This window comes from Nomia melanderi, chromosome 14, assembly GCF_051020985.1.
Source record: "Nomia melanderi isolate GNS246 chromosome 14, iyNomMela1, whole genome shotgun sequence".
Taxonomy (NCBI): Eukaryota; Metazoa; Arthropoda; class Insecta; order Hymenoptera; family Halictidae; genus Nomia; species Nomia melanderi.
Genome location: NC_135012.1, coordinates 5548728 through 5569667, shown reverse-complemented (window position 1 = coordinate 5569667; position 20940 = coordinate 5548728). Strand labels below are relative to the sequence as shown.

The 20940-nt window shown below is 33.3% G+C and overlaps 4 protein-coding genes across 6 annotated transcripts; 2 read left to right on the top strand and 2 right to left on the bottom strand.

Moving 5' to 3' along the window:
• Positions 1-323: 323 nt before the first annotated feature.
• Positions 324-5892, bottom strand: Ir76b (Ionotropic receptor 76b). Of its 3 annotated transcripts, none has more exons than XM_076373579.1 (11): positions 5789-5892; positions 5384-5719; positions 5142-5296; positions 4987-5060; positions 4098-4274; positions 3103-3329; positions 2329-2438; positions 1823-2016; positions 1644-1749; positions 956-1145; positions 324-883 (listed from the first exon to the last, which is right to left on the bottom strand). In XM_076373579.1, the coding sequence occupies exons 3-11, from the start codon at positions 5215-5217 to the stop codon at positions 403-405; spliced, it is 1635 nt and encodes a 544-aa protein (XP_076229694.1). In that variant the 5' UTR covers positions 5218-5296; positions 5384-5719; positions 5789-5892; the 3' UTR covers positions 324-402. The 3 variants fall into 3 exon arrangements, with proteins under 3 accessions (XP_076229694.1, XP_031832932.2, XP_076229695.1); XM_031977072.2 differs by having other exon boundaries at positions 5804-5864; XM_076373580.1 differs by lacking the exon at positions 4098-4274.
• A 403-nt stretch (positions 5893-6295) lies between these two features.
• On the top strand, positions 6296-9606 carry LOC116427174 (uncharacterized). Its single transcript, XM_031977188.1, has 5 exons — positions 6296-6941; positions 7087-7187; positions 7303-8286; positions 8383-8508; positions 8575-9606. The coding sequence occupies exons 1-5, from the start codon at positions 6840-6842 to the stop codon at positions 8861-8863; spliced, it is 1602 nt and encodes a 533-aa protein (XP_031833048.1). The 5' UTR covers positions 6296-6839; the 3' UTR covers positions 8864-9606.
• A 187-nt stretch (positions 9607-9793) lies between these two features.
• Positions 9794-12165, top strand: Ids (iduronate 2-sulfatase). The gene is made up of 8 exons (XM_031977187.2): positions 9794-10089; positions 10197-10374; positions 10442-10572; positions 10644-10815; positions 10892-11041; positions 11102-11239; positions 11312-11625; positions 11693-12165. The coding sequence occupies exons 1-8, from the start codon at positions 9904-9906 to the stop codon at positions 12026-12028; spliced, it is 1605 nt and encodes a 534-aa protein (XP_031833047.1). The 5' UTR covers positions 9794-9903; the 3' UTR covers positions 12029-12165.
• Positions 10166-20868, bottom strand: LOC116427168 (uncharacterized). Its single transcript, XM_031977179.2, has 21 exons — positions 20745-20868; positions 20143-20196; positions 19825-19952; positions 17500-19749; positions 17124-17419; positions 16921-17039; positions 16685-16830; positions 16373-16612; positions 16068-16281; positions 15577-15989; positions 15190-15488; positions 14812-15106; positions 14440-14723; positions 14208-14367; positions 13786-14130; positions 13398-13698; positions 13115-13315; positions 12928-13047; positions 12670-12840; positions 12248-12581; positions 10166-11959 (listed from the first exon to the last, which is right to left on the bottom strand). Exons 3-20 carry the CDS (start codon positions 19836-19838, stop codon positions 12531-12533), a joined length of 5919 nt encoding a protein of 1972 aa, XP_031833039.1. The 5' UTR covers positions 19839-19952; positions 20143-20196; positions 20745-20868; the 3' UTR covers positions 10166-11959; positions 12248-12530.
• Between the last annotated feature and the right edge of the window lie 72 nt (positions 20869-20940).

The window sequence follows — 20940 nt, the reverse complement described above, 5'->3', positions numbered from 1 at the left end:
CTAGAATTACCAGATGGGCCAAAATGACTCATTCCTTGACCCTTTTTTGACTTTGACCTTTGAGAAATTACTAAAGAATACAATTAGGTCACACCTAAGCTAAAATGTAAACCAATTAGGATCTTAATAAATCCACGCTTCCAGCTTTTATAAAGAAGTTTTTGAAAGTCGGTTTAAGTGCTTTTTAGTTCTAGTGTTAAATAAGAAAATTACTAACGCGATGACATTCAATGTATCTCCATGAACATCGCATCTCTTTGTTAGGAAAAGAAGTTTTTCAACTACATTGAGATAACATAAGAAATCACTGTTTATTTCTCATTACCGATCGACACAAATATTCTAAAATATACATCCGTCGATGTCATTTCATTTTTCCATCACCGTCAACATCTAGCGTGGTCAAACGGAATATTGGAACAGAAAAGCGGACGGTGTCCTAATTGGAATCAATCTCTTGTCCCCTCCTCTGTCCGTAACGACATAGTAGTTCCTTCCATTGATTAACTGCTTATTAGCTTGCGTCAAAACGTGTTGGGTGTTCTTATGTATTATTTGCGGAGCTCTATCTAAAAAGTTTACGCGTAGCGGGACATTTTTAACGGATTGTTTCTTTGCTCTTTGCGCTGGAGCAAGAGAATTTCGCGGACCGCTCCGCTTTCTATTCTTCACTCGGCTCGAGAGAAATGCGCAGATAATTTCAAACAGAAAAATAGTTGCCGCGATCGCGTATCCAGCCACGACGACTTTATACGTCAGAAGGAGATCAGTGTTCCTGAGTTGTCTTTCCGTTGAACGAAGATCCACCGGACAAATTTCCGCCAGTGGAAGATCTCCTTCTTGCTTCTGTTGAACGATGCCTGCTTCTACCAATCTTATCAACCTGAAAGTAAATAAACTGTTTACGCCCCTATTTCACCTGATTTTCTTATTCAAAATGTTCTTGAAAATGTACATTTTATTCAAAGGTTTTCGAATGGTCGAACCGTAAGAAAAACCAAATGCGCGACTCGTGTCCAAGATACTTCCGGGCATTATCACGTAAGTGCAGCGCAGACTGTGATCCAAATGATAGCGAGTTTTGTTCACATAATCCTTGAATATTAATGTTTGCAAGTAATGTGTTTCAGCTAGGAAGAGTCTTTCTGAAAGAAGAAAAAATGGAATTAAAATATTTTTCTTAATCCCTTCTTGACCTACAATATCGTGTCAGGCTTGTGGCGAAGATTTTAAATACTCGGTAGTTTTGGTGTTAAGCTGTACAAAACCTTTTGCAGATATTGCTAGATTAGAAACTGAATCCTTAAATCATAGAGAATAAAGAAATTATGTATCGTTTTCTTGCTGTTCGAATAGTTAAATCATTTGTTTGCAACTTAGCATTCCAAACGTGGAAGTTTGGTCTCGGCAATATGTCGACATTATTTAACACTCGATTTACTGACATTTACTGTACAGTTTGTTCTATTGTTCTCCGAGAAATTGTTATCCGTTCATTTAGATCTTAGAAATTAGAGGTTTAAGGGTAAACAATTAGGATACAATTAATGCTTATAAAATTCAATATGAGTCAAATTGACTCATTCCGTGAATATAGTGTTAAACGCGTATTTACATGAAACACATTAATTGTTAATACGTACTCGTGCTCACAGTTTTCAATATGGCTCTCGATGATTCGTAATACTTAAAATCACCTTTCCCTTGCCGTTTGCTGGCGTTCAATAAACTTAAATCGTTGTAACGGTCCTAATGAAAATAATTTGCTGATTATTATTGCTCGCAGTAATATAAATCCTGAATGGTCACCTTTAAATTTCACCTGAGAAAGAAGAAAATCGACGGTGCGTCCTTTGTAAGTGACCCAACTGTATCCTTTGTGAACAATGTCTTGCAAAGAACTTATAGATAAGGTAAACTGTGGTTTCGTAAGGAACGCCGTCAGATTTGCAGTGTAGAACGATGTTAATATCAATATAAAAATCCACCATGTAGCGAAAAGCATTCGCGTCGAATCTGCGTTGTATCAGAGAATCGTGATATAATTCTAAAACGTACAAATTGATCTCAATCAGTGGCGGCCCGTAATTAAAATTAGTAGAGCTGCTGCTCCAGAAAATTTTTAGCCTCCGTTTGAAAATGTTTGTCTCTTTTCCATAAACTGGAGATGGCTACTGACATTAAGCTTAATGATTGTATATTGTACAAGTATAAAGAAAGAATTAAAGAAAAAAGGACTCATTATATTAAATGTTATCGATAATATCAAATCTATACGCGAGCCACCACTGCTCCCAATTATCATGAAACAGTAATTAAACGTTTCACCTGTTGTAGCAACGATGTTGGTTCCCTGTTTCAGAAGGGAACTATAAGTGAACCAAAAACAGGACAACACAGTAAATTTTTCTGAATCCGGATCGCGCCACAACTTCGCCCTACATTTAACAAATAAATTGCAATTAAAGGTTTGATGCTTTCGCTGGTCGATATTATACAATCCTTATCCTTATCCTTATTCTGCAGGCTTTCCTCGAAATAATATAATTTGTTTAACGCTAAAACTGCCGAGCATTTAATATGATTAACATGTAATCCTTATAAAAATTGTAGCAATAAATTATTTTCAGTTTCTTCGGATATTCGTTATAGTATTCAACAGATACTATTTATTTCCAAGCTCATTTCGAATATCAATGCTTTTAAAATATCAATAATTGCGAAACAAAAGAAAAGTAAACCAATGATTTTGACCGGTACGATAATTCTAGTATTAAGTAACTACTACGATCGAGGCTATCATAAAAAGTTCTCAAATAAGAATTGTTTAACCCCTTGCCTTATGATTGATTTCTCAACTGTGATCAATACAATAATTTTGTCACTAATAATGTATTGAAAGAGAAAAACTGTATGCATAATTTATGTCCACCGTTGCTTTAAACTATAATAATAGGTAACGGAAACATGACAGTTCATTTGAATTTACAAGACTCGAGTAATATTTATTTTTGCTAAATTCTGTTTAAAATCTTCAGCACGAGTCTCGCACGTTATTGTAAGCCAAGGGGTTAATATTTCAACTCGAACAATTCAGAGCACCTAATGCTAGCGAACAGATAAATAATCGGCCCAACGCAGATCAATGACACCAAAAGCAGAAGCCAAACGGTTCTCTCGAATGGCGCAAGGAGGCCGGAACCAGTAGCCGACTCTTGCGGTCTCTCCATTACAGCCGTTATGCTGGTTTCATCCAAGAACGCACTGAATTCACAGTACCGTCCCATTTCGGGTAGCACCGGGAGAAATGCGACAGCCATGTCCACCTTCTGTTCAAATGAAAAATAATCTTCATTCTCCTCTTATCTTGTGTTTTAACCCTTTGCACTCGGAAGTCTAGAAATATTCAACATCTTCCAATCAGTTATAGACGACATTCTTCGAAACGAACTGAATGAGAGAACACACATAACTTAAGAAACAAAATTATTATTTCAATATATCACACATTTATAGATTACGCGAAGTTTAATATTTTGTGGAAGACTTTAGAATTTTGGTATATCGAATTAAATGATGACAGTCGCCTCTCGAGTGCAGAGTGTTAACGCGTTGACCGCCACTGTAGTCACCGACGACCGGACCGTCCAAATGATTAGAAAACAATTACAAAACTGATATCGAATTAAAATATTTATATAGTAACATGAGTAATTAAATGATAGCGTAACTTCAGAACTATGATACTGAATCATTAACACTAACCGTACCGGTCAAATGGCCGGATTTATCTGCGTTTTCTTTTGTTCATTGAATTTTATATTAGTTCTTTTATTGTCCGATTAATTAGTTTTTCAATTTTCATTCTTTCTTTTGCTTCTGTTTCCGCTAAGAGAAATTGATCATCTAATTTGTTATCTCTATTTTGTGGCCAGTTATTTGATTAGTTACGGTAGGAGTGCTGGTATGGTTAGTGTTAATAACTAATTCTAATACTGTTTTCCTTTGTTATGATATGATAAGTAATATTATACACTGTAAATTCTCGCGGCGGTCAACGTGTCAAGAATGACATATTTCTCAACTAAACGTTCAACCTTTTCGTAAAGCAGTCCGAGGACACCATTATTCTCGTCTCCAAGAATGTGTTCGTTCGGTGGGATAATAGTATACGTAAAATTCAGCTTCGCACTGATTAAGTTAAAGATGTAAAACGCGTATCCCTTACCGACCCATGTTCCATTCTCCTTTGCAATCCCAGAAAATGGCATGTCCTGCGACGAGTACACGTTATTCCGCGTGTAAGAGACTTTTTCAAATGAATGATACCGTTTCATAATATGCGCTCACAGTCAATACGCACGACCCTTCAAAAGTCATAAATTAGACATCTCGTATCGTTGACTATGAGTACACGCTATGATTTAACACGCATTATCATTTGTCTCACGGTGAACACATATTATGGAACACCATGTCTATTCGTAGCTTTAATGCTTTCACGGCCTGGAATATTACATTCATAAGTGGCTTCCGGATGAGAGCCGTGTCCAGTAGAAATTTATTCTCAATGTTTCGCCATCATTACAGCTGGCTTCATCAGGAGTTAAAGATACACTGATACTGATGTGTGCCTAGGAAGACTGTCTTTAGATAGGTACCTGGTTCATGTTCTGGATCAGTAATCACCAGCAGTTTTTAATTGGTCAGCTGAACAGTTAAAAACTACTGGTGATTACTTAATTGGTTAGTTGGACAGTTAAAACCTACTGGTGATTACTGATCCAGAGAAATGAACCAGGTACCTATGTAAAGACAGTCTTCCTAGGTGCATATCATTATCAGTGTGTCTTTAACTCCTGATGAAGCTAGCTGCAATGATGACGAAACGTTGGGAATAAATTTCTACTGAACACGGCTCTCACCCGGAAGCCACTTATGAATGTATCATGCCTATTCCTTCAATTTTTAAATATTAAACCATACGTTCCAGGATGTGACCACTATGTGTGACGGCACTGGAGTTCCATCTTCCTCGTCCATCGTTCCCGCAAACGTATCTGCAAATATGAAATGTTAAAAATGGGAAGATACGGTAAGAAAATCCCGGTGTGAACGAGCAGATTTAAGTACATAGGAACCTTGGCCATTAACATAACGATTGCAGCGTTGAAACCATGCAACTAATGCAACGAGCAGTACGCGAAGAATGCGCATCCTTTAACACGTTAAATGCCGTGTCGATCACCAGTGGCTGACGCTTCTGAATTGCTCGACAAAAATTACAATATGTCGACTAAAAATATTGAACAACATAAATAAATTAACAATAGTGTAATGTAAGAATTCTGATGCAAAATAATTAATAATTGTTCCCATTTACCTTTGCTATGAAGGATATAAGAGGAATAAGTTAACAATAGTGTAATGTAAGAATTCTGATGCACAATAATTAATAATTGTTCCTATTTACCTTTGCTACCAAGGAACAAATCATGCATAAAACGTTCAAGATTTTCGTGGCGCTTAACGCGTTAAACGAAAATGGAAGCGCATCAGTCTTCGCGGACTATACTTTCACTGAAACGATGGTAAACTGATATAGTTTAGCGATACGGCAGGCCAGGTGCTAAGGTAAATCGATACTGATGTGTTAGCACGCATCCTTGCTGTCTGTGACCCGGCTGACATTCACGCACAAACGGTTGACACGTTGACACTTAGAGTATATTGTCATTTGTAATATATGTATTCATAGAAAGATTTTTTATTGGAAATAAATACATACTGCAAAATATCATACCGTTGTTTGATGCTTCATACTTTTTTAATGGGAACATTTCAATTTTGCTTGTCACGCATTTATTAATTATCCAGTGAACCGTCTTTGTAAGGCCCAACATTTTTTATTTAGTCACAAAGGATTTTATTCAGAAGCTGAATACTGAAAAATTATTTTCTTTATGATATGATGTACGAATTTACCTTAATTGGATATTTTAACAAATTATTATGATAAACAATCTTTGACTCGGTCGCTTCTAACGTGACATTCTTTGAAGTAATATACACAGTGGTATATTAATGTAGTATATGTATATTAAGAATATTTTGCATATCGAAACTCCGGTATCATTCGGTTTCTATGCTTCGTCGATTTCCAGGAGATAGAGGCTTCTGTGAAAGAGTTGATTCAAAGAAGAAAATAAAAGTTTCAAAACTGATGCCGCCATTAGCGCACTCCTGCGATACGATTGCTAAACAACGCTCCTGAATGTATATACGCACGCGCTGATGGAGCGTCAATCTGAACCGGGGTTCTTTCATAGAGAAAAATATTTCCTATAACAATTAAGAAAATGATCGTACGATTAAAAATTAATAGGCATTGGTACATATGTATATTTGAATATATATTATAACTATTTTACAACAATAAATGCGTTTGCCAGTCGGAAAGTAACGCGAAAAGCTATTGAGCTCAAATGACGTATCCTCAGACAGTGGTTCTCAATTGTATTTAGAGATGCGAGAAGCATCAATGGTGGACGGGAAAGCGACGGTAGCCCGGTTGCACTGAAATGACAACAAGTGATTGATATTATTAACGGTGGTATAATGTGAGGTGCAAGAGGAAAGATAGACCGGCGCGAACGGGAGCGCACTTTGTTGGTAAGTAGTCCGACAAAGCATCCCGTTCGTGGATATGATTGCGCGTTCGGGACTTTCATTCAAGGTGTAGGAAAAATTCCTTACCGAACCAACCATCGGTGAGCGCAGGTTATGTGAGGCCACGAAACGCGTCGTTACTAGCCGTTTTTCCTCGAACACCGGCCAGGATGGGCCAGGGTACAGACACCTGCACAGACAGGCCCACCGAAGTCAGCGTCATCAGATTCGTATCGAGGAATCGCACTATCGAGGAAATAGCTCCAAAAAAGGTATAACCGCCAGAGCCATTTAACGGGTTCAACGACCCCTAACTCAAAACAAATCGTACAACGTTTATTCAGCATTGCCATGTTCTTGTGCCTCTTAATTGTGTCGCGGTAGGTTTTTTATTTTTGATGAACTGCGATTTTTCAGGAAATATATACATGCAAACAACGAGGTTGTGGCAAGATATTTACAAATCAAGACGAATACAAAACACACGAAGCTCTTGAAGCTTTAAAAATCAGATTTATGTAAGTTAATTTGGTAATTTAAAAGTATGGAGTTAGAGTGAATATAACATGAAGACTAGCATTGTTCTTTGTAATAGAATAACTGATTTTTATCTAATGTATCGATTGTATCTAGCTGCCGGGAACCAGGATGCGGAGAAGAATTATCTGATCCTGGAAGCATGTGGCGTCATTATCAAGAATGGCATAACAATGAAACAAATGTATTTATATGTCCATATACAAATTGCGGGTCTTTACATACAACCAGTAGTAATTTAGAGGAACATATCGAAAGCTGTCACAGACAGCCACCAACACTGCCAACTGAACCAGAAGTTATATGCTTCGAAGATCTAGAAAATGCAATGGACGAAGAAGTTGTACAAAGCACGGAGGACTGCTATGAGAAAAGACAGAATGAAACTTTTGCAATAAAGTCACACCAATACGATGATAATAGCGAACAAAGTATTCACAGAAATGACAATATTCAACAACAAAAGAAAGAAGCCCCGCATGATCAGAATGCTCCAAATGATAGCGCGAACAAAGAAGATTACTCTTCTACTACTGAGTCGTTAAATGAAGCCAGTGGATTTCCTATCACTGACAATCTAATGATAAATACAGATAATTTCTTATGCAAGTATGAGGGCAATACAAACAAGTGTTCAGAACTTCAAATAGAACATTCCCAAGAAAAAAATAATGTAGTTTATGTAAATGGAGATATTACGATTACGAAAAATTTAAAAAATGAGGTATGTACCATGAGCTCAAGAAATCAAGAACACAGAATAGAATTGGATAATCTTGAACGAATCTTTAGAAACGATTTAAACCGTGATGCTTCAAAAAATGAAGAAAATACTATAGAAACGAACAGTAACTGTTCTGATGATGAAGAATACACTCCAAAGAAACAGCGTATGTCTAGATACAAACAAGAAATCTATAAATGTGCTACCAATGGCTGTGGGAGAAAGTATAAATATATATCCCACTATCGTCATCATCAAGACAGTCATAAATTAGTAGCCAATACAATTAGTTCAAATTCTAGTAAATCAATAGTGAAATTAAAACAAGGGAAAGCTTCGACAGTCAGTTTCTTCTTGTAAGTTTGACAATACCTTAATAATAATTAATAAATATTTATGCACTTCCGAAACAAATATATTACTTTGTTTTTAACTTATTATTCACTAATTAGATGCAAGATTCCTGGTTGCGGGGCACAAGTGAGCAATGTAACTGGTTTATGGAAGCATTACCAGGACAATCATGCTAATTCAAAACTGCCAGTAGTACAAGGAACTAAAAATAATGAAATATTCCGGTGAGTTTACTATATTATTTTAATTATTCATTTTCAAAAGATGTTTCAAACGAGTATACGTTTTAGATGCAAGATTCCAGGATGCGAAACAGAATTCAGTACAACTGTAATGCTGTGTAAACACTTCAGTGAAGTGCATTCAAATGGTTCTGGCAATAATGCTAGCACAAACACAAAGACTGGAAATGGGAGTAGTTTTCATTATACTGAAATGTTCAAAGATGATACTACCAACCCCCAAGTAAATTTTAAGACTGACTTTAAGGCAAAACATAATATTAATGTAAATGACTGTACGAAAAACGCAGATGAACAAAGATTATCATCAATCGTTAAGAAAGAAACCAGAGAATGATTCACGATGAATTATTGACTTTAATTGTGAAGATAAATAATTGTAGCAGTATAAATTAGAGTATTTTACTGGGGCCGTAAGCATTCGGTTTGAAAAATATTATTGTTCCTTTCTCTTCACGAGCTTTTCTGCTCCTTTTTTATTTTTTAACCCCTTGGCTAGTCACTGTTCATTACGCTTTTATTACTATTTTGAGTGCAACGACCCTCGTTTAATACTCGCATTTTTATGACTCTATTTCTGAATACTAGAGATTTGGAATAGAGAGGAAACTTCTGAGTCGTTTTTCAATGACTTCTAATTATCCAAATATAAATGAAAGCTTTATATAATACATAGCAATTTTCTAACTTGATACATTACCTGAAAAAAGTATTACATTCTTTTCTATGTTTCGTATTTAAAAATTCTGTAGACTCTACTTAATACCTGCCTTTTGAGTAATAGTATCATATTTAAAATATATTGTAAGTAAAAGAAAAAGAACAAAATAAAAATGTGAAAAGCAACTCAGACAGATTTAAAATGTTAAATCTCAATTGAATACTCGACGAATGCAACCATAAATACAGTTTAGTAGATTGAAAAATCTGGTGTGGTAAACTTAAAAATAAAGTGCAAAGAAAAGGATGGACTTGCAGCAGCAAATTTGTGCGCATGTTATATAAAAATTCTTGACTTTCCATACTGATTTTTACTATTTTATATTATTGTATTATTTTAATGTAATTTATATTACACGTGTCATTGTAGTTATTGTATTAGATATCGTAGAATTGTAAGTATTATGTAGCATTTTTATTTGTATGTCTGTACGTTGAAAAATAAAGTGCAATAGTAAGTTAAAGAGAATTTTTATCCTCTGGTTGTTTAACATAATGTTTCAATATTTTTCGCTATACAATATTATCCATTGCATATTTGTACAAGAAGTACTTTTCGAATGAACAAGGTGATTCTTGTCAGAATGGTTCATCAAACCTGATTTAAATTGCGTTTGTATATTGTAGACTTAAGCGTACTTTATTCAGTTATAACAAATGTTGTTTGTAGTATATCTAATAATTTCAATTAATTGGTGTGTAGCGGAAAAACATAATTTTCTTCTAATAATCGTTGATGATTTAAGAACAACTTTAGGATGTTACGGCGATCAAAATGCTTATACGCCACACATAGACCGATTAGCAAAAGGAGCTGCCATTTTTTCGCAAGCATTTGCTCAGGTTAGTATCGAACAGGGTATCTTTAAAACGCATTTATGATAGAGGCAGCCAATAAATGATACATAAATATGTTGAATTATGATCTAAGAATATTTATTTCTTTTTAGCAAGCCTTGTGTGCACCAAGTAGAAACTCTTTTTTAACCAGTAGAAGACCGGATACACTTAAACTTTATGATTTTTATAGCTATTGGCGGGAAGATAGTGGCAATTTTACAACATTGCCTGAATATTTGAAAAATCATGGATATATTACCAAATCTATAGGAAAAGTTTTCCATCCAGGTCTTCGACTTATAAAATATAAATACGTATTCATTATCCTATTTAAATACTACTTAATTTTTTACAGGAATCAGTTCAAACCACTCTGATGACAGCCCTTACTCATGGACAGAAGTACCTTTTCATCCTTATACAGAAAGATATAAGGATGCACCAGTTTGTCAAACGTCTCAGAAAATACCACCTGCACAAAATCTTGTTAAGATCAGCCATTATTTTTATAAATAAATAATATATTTACATTATTGTTCTCTGAAAATTGCTTTTAGATATGCCCAGTTAAAGTTTCATCAATGCCAAATAAGACTTTACCAGACATAGAAATTCTACAAGAAGCTAAACGTTTTATACAAAATTATGCAAGCAGTCCTGCTCCTTTCTTTTTAGCAGTTGGATTTCAGAAACCCCATATACCATTCAAATATCCTAAAAGATATTTAAGTAAACTTCATTGTTATCGCCAGTTGTAATCATTGTTTTTGACGATCTAGAAAATATTTATAAAATATTCTTCCAGAATATCATCCACTGCATAAATTTGAAGTACCATATCCGTATAAATGGCCAGAAAATATTAGTAGTATTGCTTATAATCCCTGGATAGATTTAAGGAAAAGAAAGGACATTGAAAGTTTAAATCTCAATTTTCCATGGGAAAAGATACCAGGTATGGTTAGTTTGTATAATTATTGAAAGCCTTATGTTGATCTTATTGTTCGATTCACAGGAAGTTTTGGAAAATTAATTATACAATCTTATTATGCAGCTGTGACTTATATTGATGACTTAATTGGTAAATTAATAAATCGTTTAGAAATTCTATCGCTTCGACGGAATACTACCATAATACTAATGTCTGATCATGGTCAGTGAAAACATTTCATAGCAAAATTGTAATTTTTAATTCTATGGATATTGAAAATTAATGTTTGCATAGGATGGTCACTGGGCGAACGTGCAGTGTGGGCCAAATATAGCAATTTCGATGTTACTCTGAGAGTACCTTTAATAATATCGATTCCAAGCTTAAAAAATAATTCGCTATTAAAAAAACAATTAACTATAGATTCTATGGTGGAATTAGTTGATATTTTTCCAACCATTGCAGATTTAGCAAACATTCCGATCTCAATTTGCCTTAAAGAAAATGGCAAAAAAAACACTACACAAATAGAAGAAAAATGTTCGGAAGTCGTTTGCAGCGAAGGAGTTTCTCTTATGCCGCTTATAAGAGCCGCTACAACGCAAGAAGTAAATACTAAAAATGATGTTCAGTATCCAAAGTAATATGTAATGAATCATACGAAAAAATTTGCAGTTGCTGCCATGGAAAAATGCAGTTTTTGGACAATATCCAAGACCAGGTATTAAGCCTTCTATGAATCCAAACAGTGACGAACCTCGATTGAAGGAAATAAAAGCTATGGGATACACTTTGAGGACACGTAGATATCGTTACACAGCTTGGCTGCAATTTAATCCGGAAACAAAAGTATCAAATTGGAATGACATCATCGCAGAAGAATTGTACGATCATAAAATTAATAATGCTGAGAATAAAAATTTAGTAGACTTTCCGAGGTATCTGAAAATAAAAACGAAATTGAAAGTTTTACTAAAACGCGGCTGGAGATATGTTTTGCCTAAAAAATGAACTTTTAATTTCTGGAGTTTATAGCTGTTAAATGTGTATGTCGTAAAAGGTAAATTTTTATTATACACATACTATTTTATTCTATTAATGACAGTATTATATTAAGAAAGATTATACTAACATTATATTACATTAATACTGATAATAAATATATATACTATGTATATAATCAAAGTTACTTTTATCCCTAGCGATAGTAAATTATGGAGAAATACTTACAATGAATATACTGTGTATATATAAAAAAACATACACTGAATATACTTTTCACTGTAGTTAGTGACACACCATTAACTTGTTTGCTACTCATGTGTGATACACGTGAGATATGTTTTTTGTAACATAAATATATTAGCTACAAATCAATGACGAGGATCTGTATCATTGTAAAATCATTTTGAACAATGGTAGCGAATATATTAAATAGCTATCATAGTAGAAAAAACAATATAGAATATGCATTATTATTTTTTAATGAACTAGATTGCATTTCTTATAGCATTCATTCTTCTTGATTTTTGTTATTCTTATTATTCGTCGTTGTTGGTATAACCTGAAATTATTATACGGTGTTTTGTTATCGTTATAAATTAGAATTTTAGTTGTTTAAAGTGGTTATAATTACATGAATTTATACTTACCTCTACAACATCATCGTCGGCATCTGCGGATTTTGAATACGTAGAAATTCCAGTAGACGGAATTTCGTTTCTTTCTTGTCCACTTACATTATTAGTATTTCTTATTACGTGAGGTCTCGGAGCCAAATTCTGCACCTGTGTTCTCATCTGATGCTGCATTAAACCTGCATTCTGTTATTCATAAAGTTTCAATCAATAAATAATTAATAAATAATTTTAAATCGTTCTTTACTTTACTGTAAACATCATTTTAAATACCATTTCAGGCAATCTATTCGCAGATGTATTATGGAAAGCCTGTTTCTCCCAATAACTGTACATATCAGTTAATACTCGAGCTGTCATCATTTGTTGATATTCGGGTGTTGCATTTGGATACTACAAATATAAATTATATGAATAAATCATTTCATATAAATGAAAATAATATAATTCGCGGACTTACGTCTTTACGTATAAGCTGTTGGAGTTTTTCATAATCTGTATTAATATTTGACCACGGTAAACCGAGTTGGCCATGGTTTATCATTCCATCAGTTGGATAAGTTGGCGCAGTATACATTAGAAGCGGTGGTTTTCCTTTCTTTTCTTCTTCATACTCTAACCAAGCCTGTTTTCTTTCTTCCTCGTTCAATTCTTCCTCGGCCTGTTAACACAAAAGTTACATAAATAAAATAAATTCGTTCCTTCGTCCCAGAGTTTCAAAGTAACGGTTCATATAGAATTACTTTATTTTCCAGAAGGGAATCATGTTCATGATAATTTTCTACAAGATCTTTGTGTTTCAAAAATATTTCCGCCAATAATCTATCCTTTGGTAAGTTTAAGGTGGGTCTTCCTTCATCTGTATACGGTTCAAAATTATATAACTCGTTTAAATCATGATTTCTATAATGACGTTCGATTTGTTGCTCGTCAACAACTCTGCAAGAAAGTGACAATTTTGTTACTTGTCGGTTGTATATCTTTTCTTCCATTGTTCCAGCGGCCAAAAATCTATAAACGTAACACGGCTTCTTCTGTCCGAACCTATTAATTTGATAAAAGATTAATTATAATTATTCAATTGTCAATGAATAATTGTAAGATTTTTTACAGTTAGCCAATATAACATACCTATATACACGAAATATACTCTGTACATCGTAGGAAGGATTCCAACTTGCATCGAAAATAATTACTCGATTGGCGGCAGTTAAATTAATTCCTAAACCACCGGCGCGTGTCGATATTAAAAACAACCTTGCCCTCGTATTTGTTGGTCGATTAAATATCTTGCACCATATACTTCTGTTTTCGGCAGACGTTTGGCCATCCAATCGGAAATAATCTAAACCCAACGACCAACTATCTCTATGTCCCATATACTCTGAGCTTTCATCTTTTTGCGTTTCGTCGTCAATCTTTTTCAAAAACTTCTCGATTAAAGTTAACGAATACAAAGATTGCGAAAATACCAATCTAAAATATGTTTTATACATAATACACCTTCACTGAAAAATTTTAAAAGCTAAGAACGTCGGAAAAGGTTCACGTACACTTTATCGCCAAGTTGTTCGCATTCTTTCAGAATGGCGAAAAGAAGCACAAGTTTAGAGGAAATAGACATATCTTCGAAATCGTCTGGTTCAATGAATTGCGTCCACCATTCTTCGTCTTTTTTTTCAGTCTCCTCGGGTTCGATAACCACTGCGACGTCTACACGTGATTGTTTCATTGTGTAACTTATATTCGGTTATAAATTAATAAACATATATGTTAAAATCATACCGGGATTAGTACTTCTTGTGCTTCTTATATTTTTCGGCGCAGGATTGGACTCTGCACTGTCAGCATTCTCGTTTTCATCACTACTACTCGACGTAGTGGTGGAATCAGACTCAGAATCGTCGTTGATGAAGTCTTTTAACGAACCTTCTGAATCACTTGAAAGTTTCTTTTCGTTCATTCTTTCAACCTTCTCTGCATTCAAACGCAATACTACAGGATGCGTCCATATTCTCTGTAACGATTGAAAATCTGCGAAAAGAGATCCTTTCTCAGAACGCTGACGCCTATAAAAAAAAATATGTCCAAGAAATTAAAAAAAAGTTATTAAAATTAGTATTATAATATTATTAAAAGTTTGATCATTTTCCGTACCGACTTATATTATCCAAATAGTATCGATACATCTTCATCTGTACATCTGAGAGGCGTACAAAAATAACGTATTCCTGCTTTGGTGGTAAGAAAGGCGTCAAAACGGAATAATCGAATCTCTGTACGCAACCTTTCAACATTTTATGTAAAACGTACGCACGTTTTTTCATTAATTTAACATCGTACTCGGTAGAATCGTCGAATTGACCGTTAGTTATAGGATTTGCGAATCTGTTTAAAAATTCTCTTTTGGTTCCCAAAAGATTCGGTTTTACAAATTGTACCATACAGTGATCTGTAGAAAATTGATTCGTATCATTTAAATATATATACACATACAAATATACATGTTATTACTTGACCCTAATCAATACTCACATTCTGTTAAATTGTTTTGAAGCGGTGTTCCCGTGAGAACAATTCTCCGTAATGTTTTAATACGTTTCATAGATTTACTGAGAGCGGTATCTTCGTTTTTTAATAAATGGCCTTCGTCACAAACTATTAGATCTGGACCGGGGTCTATCAAATAGCGCAGCACTTCCTCTTTCATAGCTTTTCGCATTCTATTATTAACACCGCTGAGGTTTCGAAACATTTCGTACCCTATCAGCAGGACACCGCCTGTTCTGTACCAACTTTGTAATTGGTACTTCCTCTCTACATTCTTTTTCAATCTTTCATGGATTTATAATAAAAGATTGCAATTAATTATTCAATTATATATGTAATATATGTACTTATACACAGACAGAGGTAACTTACTTAGTTAATTCGTGAACTTCAATATCATTATCTTCAATATCTTTCAGCCATAAATTAAATTCATTGTACCAATTAAGTACCGTGCTTAAGGGGCAAACGATCATAATTGTTTTCACACCAGTTTCCTCATGTGTTAAGAGCGTATGCGATAAAGCAATTACTTGTAAACTCTTGCCTAAACCCATGCAGTGTGCAATAATACATCCAGAACCCGTAGAAGTTTTGATCTGTTCAAGGGATTCAAAGCAGGCGTCCCACATGAATTTTATTCCCTTAGCTTGATGTGGTTTTAAACGTTTCACTATGTCTGGATGAACAACCACAAGTTCTTCTTTTGTTTCAGTATTAAAATCTAATACCAATTTCTCGACTTTTTCTTCGCTGGCTAATCTCGCCTCGTACATTTGGTTATACTACATTTGAGAACAATTACAAAAACAGTAACCTTTTTATATGCAGTAAACAAATATACATCACAAAACGATACATACTAATTTTTGCCGATCAGCAATTCTTTTAATCCTCTCTTCTTCTTCCTTTGCAGCTTGTTTCGTGTTCTCTGCGACTTGCTTATCTTTCATCACTTTTCGGATATTTTTACGGCCTTTTGCGTTAGGTGTTCCTTGAGAATTGTTCATTTCGTCATCAGACGCGTCGTCACTATCTGTATCCATATTTTTGATACGTTTCCTTTTCGGCTTCACTCTGAAATTATAACAAAATTAATATTAGTATATCATTAAAAGATTCTACTGCAAATAAATTGTCCTTTTATTAAGTAACAATAAAAATGTACTTTTTTTCTGCAAGTGACGAATCTGTATCAGAAGATTTATGCACTCTTCGTTTACGTGTCTTTTTTTGCTTCTTTTTTGACGAGGAATCAGTGTCTGAAGATTTGTCATTTTCCACCGGTAAAGATTTAACGGAATCCGAGTCAGAATTTACCAATTGCACGTCGGAATCAGAATCCAAAATTTTCCGACGGGGTCTTATTTTACGTTTTATCTTGGAAGTGTTGGCATCTGAATTTTCCCTATTTGAAAAAATTTTGATAATATATTTAATATGTTTTTGGCTTACTTAAAAGCCATGCTAAATAACTCACGTCTCATTTTCTTCGGCCTTTTTTTTCAATTTTTCTTGTTTTATCTTCCACTTTGTACATTCAACTTCAGAATCTGAAGTCGAAATGTTCATCGTTAATAACTTGCTCTCTCTCCATCTACGTTTCTCTCGTTCACTTTCATCGTCCTAAGTTAGTTTCAGAAAATAATTATTTTTTCTATAGACAATAAATACTTTTCTAAATAAGACAGTAATTCATGTATATTGCAATTTTACCTCGTCACTAGTGGAAGCTTTTTTCTCTGGTTTTTTCGAAGACTTCACTGTGCTATTTTTTACTTTTTTATCTTTTTCTTCGTCGCTATGCTCATCCTGCGAAACCACGTTCTGATTTTCTAAAAGTAAATACTTTAGGTCATATTTCATTCTTTAAACTTATAAAGAATAAACTTAAAAATATATTTAATTCAAATACTTACCAACATCAGAATTTTCAAAACTTAACAGCATATTCTTTGCTTCTCTATCAGCTTCTATTATTAATTCTTCATTAGTTTGAAAATCACATTGTGTTTCCTCAGGTGTACTTTTACTGTGTCCATCAATATCTTCTTCAGAGTGATCAATTAATTTTTCGTTTTCTACTTTTTTCAAGTGATCCAAGAGTGTATCTTCTGTTGCTTTGCTTCCTTTAGATTTTTTCATAAATGAGGAACTCTGCGGCAAATCATTTTTTTTCTTGCTGTCCCGTTGGAGACTATCCAAATTAATAAGACTATAAAAGATAATAGAAACGTTATGCATAAGTAATAAGAAGAAAATATGCAATGAAAGTAATTTCAATTGAATTTAAACCTTTTAATCTGTTTAGAGTCCAAATGTTGCCGCGACTTTTCCAAAGCATCCGCATGTTTTTGAAGAATTTTTTTTGGTAAATTTTCAAGAACAACATAAGATTTCATTTCCAGCTTTTTATCAGATTTAAAATCACGTTTACTAATTACTTTCCTTCGTCTATTCTTCACCCTTTCACTAACACTGAGATCAAAGTTTCCTACAACTTCATCTGGTAAAGAATCTTGTTTACTAAGGGGTAAGGTAAGGACTTTCTGTACCTTTGAAGAAGGCACTTTTGTACATTCTAAACTATTACCATTGTCAGAATTTGAGCTTTCACTATTTGAAGAAACTACTAGTGATGCCTTTGCTTGTCTATTCTCGCTATTATCGTCAGATTCATGAGCTTTATCGTCAATTCCTTTTGTAGATGAAGAACCCATAGAATCATCTGAATTGGAGTCAAGAAGATAACGTTTAGCACGAAATTCGGAAATGTCCATTTTATACAATTCACTGTCTTCATTTACGGAAGTATCGCTTGTTACATTCGTTTCATTTTCTCTTTCAGATTTCGATTTCTCAGTTTGGATGTCGTTCATATTACCGTTAGTAGAAACTTTAGTAGGCGTTGCAGGAATGAATTCATCAGTTGAAAATGTTTCTGAATCTGTTTCCAACCATGGTTTCTTCAGTTGGTCATCATTAAGCACCTCTGATTGTGCACTGGATGATCTGTTTACATCTTTTTCAATTTTAAGCGTTGATACTGATTCATTATCATCGCTAGACGATGGTATATCTCGAGAAAGAACTGGCATTAGCACAACAGTTGTCTCTGCTGTTACGTCTGATTCACTATTGTCAAATTCCTTTAATACATTTGAATCATTATTTGAGTCAGCCACTGTCTGTATTTTTTCATTAGATTTTTTTGTTTTTAAAGTTTCTAATTTTTCAAATTCCATTTCCGTATCTCCTACAATATTATCAACTTCATCATTTTTATCAGATAATTCATCAAATATATCTTGTAAGGAGTCATTCATTTTACCTTTTTGACACCCTGCAGAATTTTCTTTGGAAGTATCAGTTACTGACTTGATTTTTGAATGTGGTTTATTGGATACTATTTTTCTTTTGTTATTACCTAAGATAGGAGATACAGCATCGTTATCTTCCAAGGATGTAACAGTTTCATTAGAACCTACTGTTTCTTTTGATACTTCAACTGGTACTGAAACTTCATTTTTTTTATTCTTTTCAATACTTATTGGAATACCTTCATTTTCAGAAAATATTTCTTTGCTATCACATTCTGAGACTATACTTTCCTCATCCTCACTACCATAAATTAAATCACGTAAACACCATTTCTTAGTCCATTCTCCAGAAAAACGCATTAGTTCATTTTCTTGTGCATTTAGTAACATTTTAAGTTTACTAATTGCATCCTTTGACTGTTTTATTATAATATTTACATATTCTTGATATGTTAATTCTTCTTTTAAATGTGTTCGTTTCACACATTCCATTTTTAATTCATATTCTGAACAAACTTCCTTAAATTTGTTTGACAGTGCAATAATCTTACATTTAGGACAAAAACATAGCTTTTCAATAGTTTTTCCATCTGTATGTTTTTCAGTACTTGATGGAGTAGATTTTTTACAACCTTGAAATTCTTTACCAGAACTTGATTCAACTTCATCTTTATGTAAATGAACACAATTTGATTGTGCAGACTTTAATGTGGTATGTCTTTTTTTAACATGTTTTTGAGATACATTGTCAGTCTCTGATCCATTACTTTCTACCTTTCCATTTTTATCTTCTTGTTCCTTTGCATCATTACTAATGTCTGTTTTCTCTCTTTTATTGCTTCCATGATTCTTAGACTTCAGTGACTCTTTCACAGATACCTTACACTTTTCATTGGACATTTTCTTTCTTTCCAATTCTAAGTTATTATTTGAAAGTAATTGTATATTTTCTACTGAACTATCCTTATTATGTTTTAATCCTAATCTTTTATGTTTAGCATGTTCTTTAACTTGTTTTGAGGAATCTTTTGTGTTAGTCTTCTGCAAATTAAAATCAGCTAGCTGAACAGATTCGCTATCTTCACTAGAACTACTATCATCGCATAATGAACGAATTGATTCCCTAATTTTTTTTGATTTTTCAAATTTACGCTTTGTTGTTGGCCAAACATATCTCCGATTCTTATAACATATTTGTTCCGAATTTTCTTCTGTTTTATTTACTCTGACATTAATTAAATATAAATTTTAATACAGTACCTCTAGAGATCAATATATGTAGTTTTTTATGATTACTTACTTTGAAGAGGACATAGTAGCTGCGCAAATATTCTTAATGTGTCCCGTTTCTAATTAAATATGGAATATGCTAACTCTTTGGCTTCGAAGGCCCAGACCAGTAAAATTTACATTATGGTTTATATATGTCTGAAAATAACATTTTCTTGTAAAGATTTATATAATTTCCAGTGGATTATCTTCTTAATTATATAATTAAGTATACAGCTAAAATTAATTAAATTTAATGTTTAAAGGATTAGAAAATAAATAGACAATTTGATACTATTAACGCTTCATTACTTTTTTATGATTATAGTTATAAAGCAATCAAACTTACTATAATATAGTTGTGCCACGAAAATTTGTTCTTACTGTAGTATTTTCAATATACCTGTAACAAGTATGACAAATGTTTGATAAAGTAAATAATAATATTATTGTATGCTGTGTGATAAAATAAATAATAATAATTTTACATTAAAATTTATGAATATAACAAGTAAACATTTATACAATATATAATTGAAATCTCTAACGTCGTTTATACATAAAATATTAATTATATTTGTTATGGTTGAAATATGCTTGATTTTATGTTTATTTAGGGATCTCTTTATTATGACGTTGTAGAACCTATATTATTCGTTCGTCTGGTACGTATTTTCGGAGTACGTTGTAATTTCTACATAATAATGAAACTTCTTTTAAAACCTTTTCGTACACAGAATCCTCCACTTTGTAGTATTTATGGCAGTCATTTAATAAATTCATTCACAAAATATTAAAAATAATAAAAAGAAATATTTTATTTCATTGTAAGTTACTACTCCAAAACATAACTTGATATTATTTAAAATAGTTACATTGTAAATTGACTATTATACAAGGTAACAAACTTAACAACAAGTTGACAAAGGAAACGTGTACAATTAAACAAACCTGCGCTTAGTTGAAAACAGTCCTGAGCTCAGTCAAAACTTTTCTTCTTAACTAAGTTTCTTTTCCTCGCTATCAAGTAAACTAGTGCTGCCCTCTGGCAATAACATGTTCAACTAAATTCAAAAATTGAATACATATAATAAAGGAGTTTTTAAAAATGACGGTATATAACTGAAAATGTTTAAACATTTCTAAT

What these genes read in the sequence shown, in the direction of transcription:
- Ir76b (XM_076373579.1), bottom strand. Translation starts at nt 5,217, where the DNA reads ATGCGCATTCTTCGCGTACTGCTCGTTGCATTAGTTGCATGGTTTCAA. An exon ending in CAACATCGTTGCTACAACAG is followed by an intron (nt 2,017 to 2,328) that starts GTGAAACGTTTA and finishes GATACAACGCAG; the next exon opens with ATTCGACGCGAATGCTTTTC. An exon ending in CGAAAACCTTTGAATAAAAT is followed by an intron (nt 884 to 955) that starts GTACATTTTCAA and finishes ATTTACTTTCAG; the next exon opens with GTTGATAAGATTGGTAGAAG.
- LOC116427174 (XM_031977188.1), top strand. Translation starts at nt 6,840, where the DNA reads ATGGGCCAGGGTACAGACACCTGCACAGACAGGCCCACCGAAGTCAGC. An exon ending in AGGAAATAGCTCCAAAAAAG is followed by an intron (nt 6,942 to 7,086) that starts GTATAACCGCCA and finishes GCGATTTTTCAG; the next exon opens with GAAATATATACATGCAAACA. An exon ending in GCTTTAAAAATCAGATTTAT is followed by an intron (nt 7,188 to 7,302) that starts GTAAGTTAATTT and finishes GATTGTATCTAG; the next exon opens with CTGCCGGGAACCAGGATGCG.
- Ids (XM_031977187.2), top strand. Translation starts at nt 9,904, where the DNA reads ATGTTGTTTGTAGTATATCTAATAATTTCAATTAATTGGTGTGTAGCG. An exon ending in AGGAAAAGTTTTCCATCCAG is followed by an intron (nt 10,375 to 10,441) that starts GTCTTCGACTTA and finishes AATTTTTTACAG; the next exon opens with GAATCAGTTCAAACCACTCT. An exon ending in GAGCCGCTACAACGCAAGAA is followed by an intron (nt 11,626 to 11,692) that starts GTAAATACTAAA and finishes AAAAATTTGCAG; the next exon opens with TTGCTGCCATGGAAAAATGC.
- LOC116427168 (XM_031977179.2), bottom strand. An exon ending in GAAGTTCACGAATTAACTAA is followed by an intron (nt 15,489 to 15,576) that starts GTAAGTTACCTC and finishes AATCCATGAAAG; the next exon opens with ATTGAAAAAGAATGTAGAGA. An exon ending in AACAGCTTATACGTAAAGAC is followed by an intron (nt 13,048 to 13,114) that starts GTAAGTCCGCGA and finishes TTATATTTGTAG; the next exon opens with TATCCAAATGCAACACCCGA.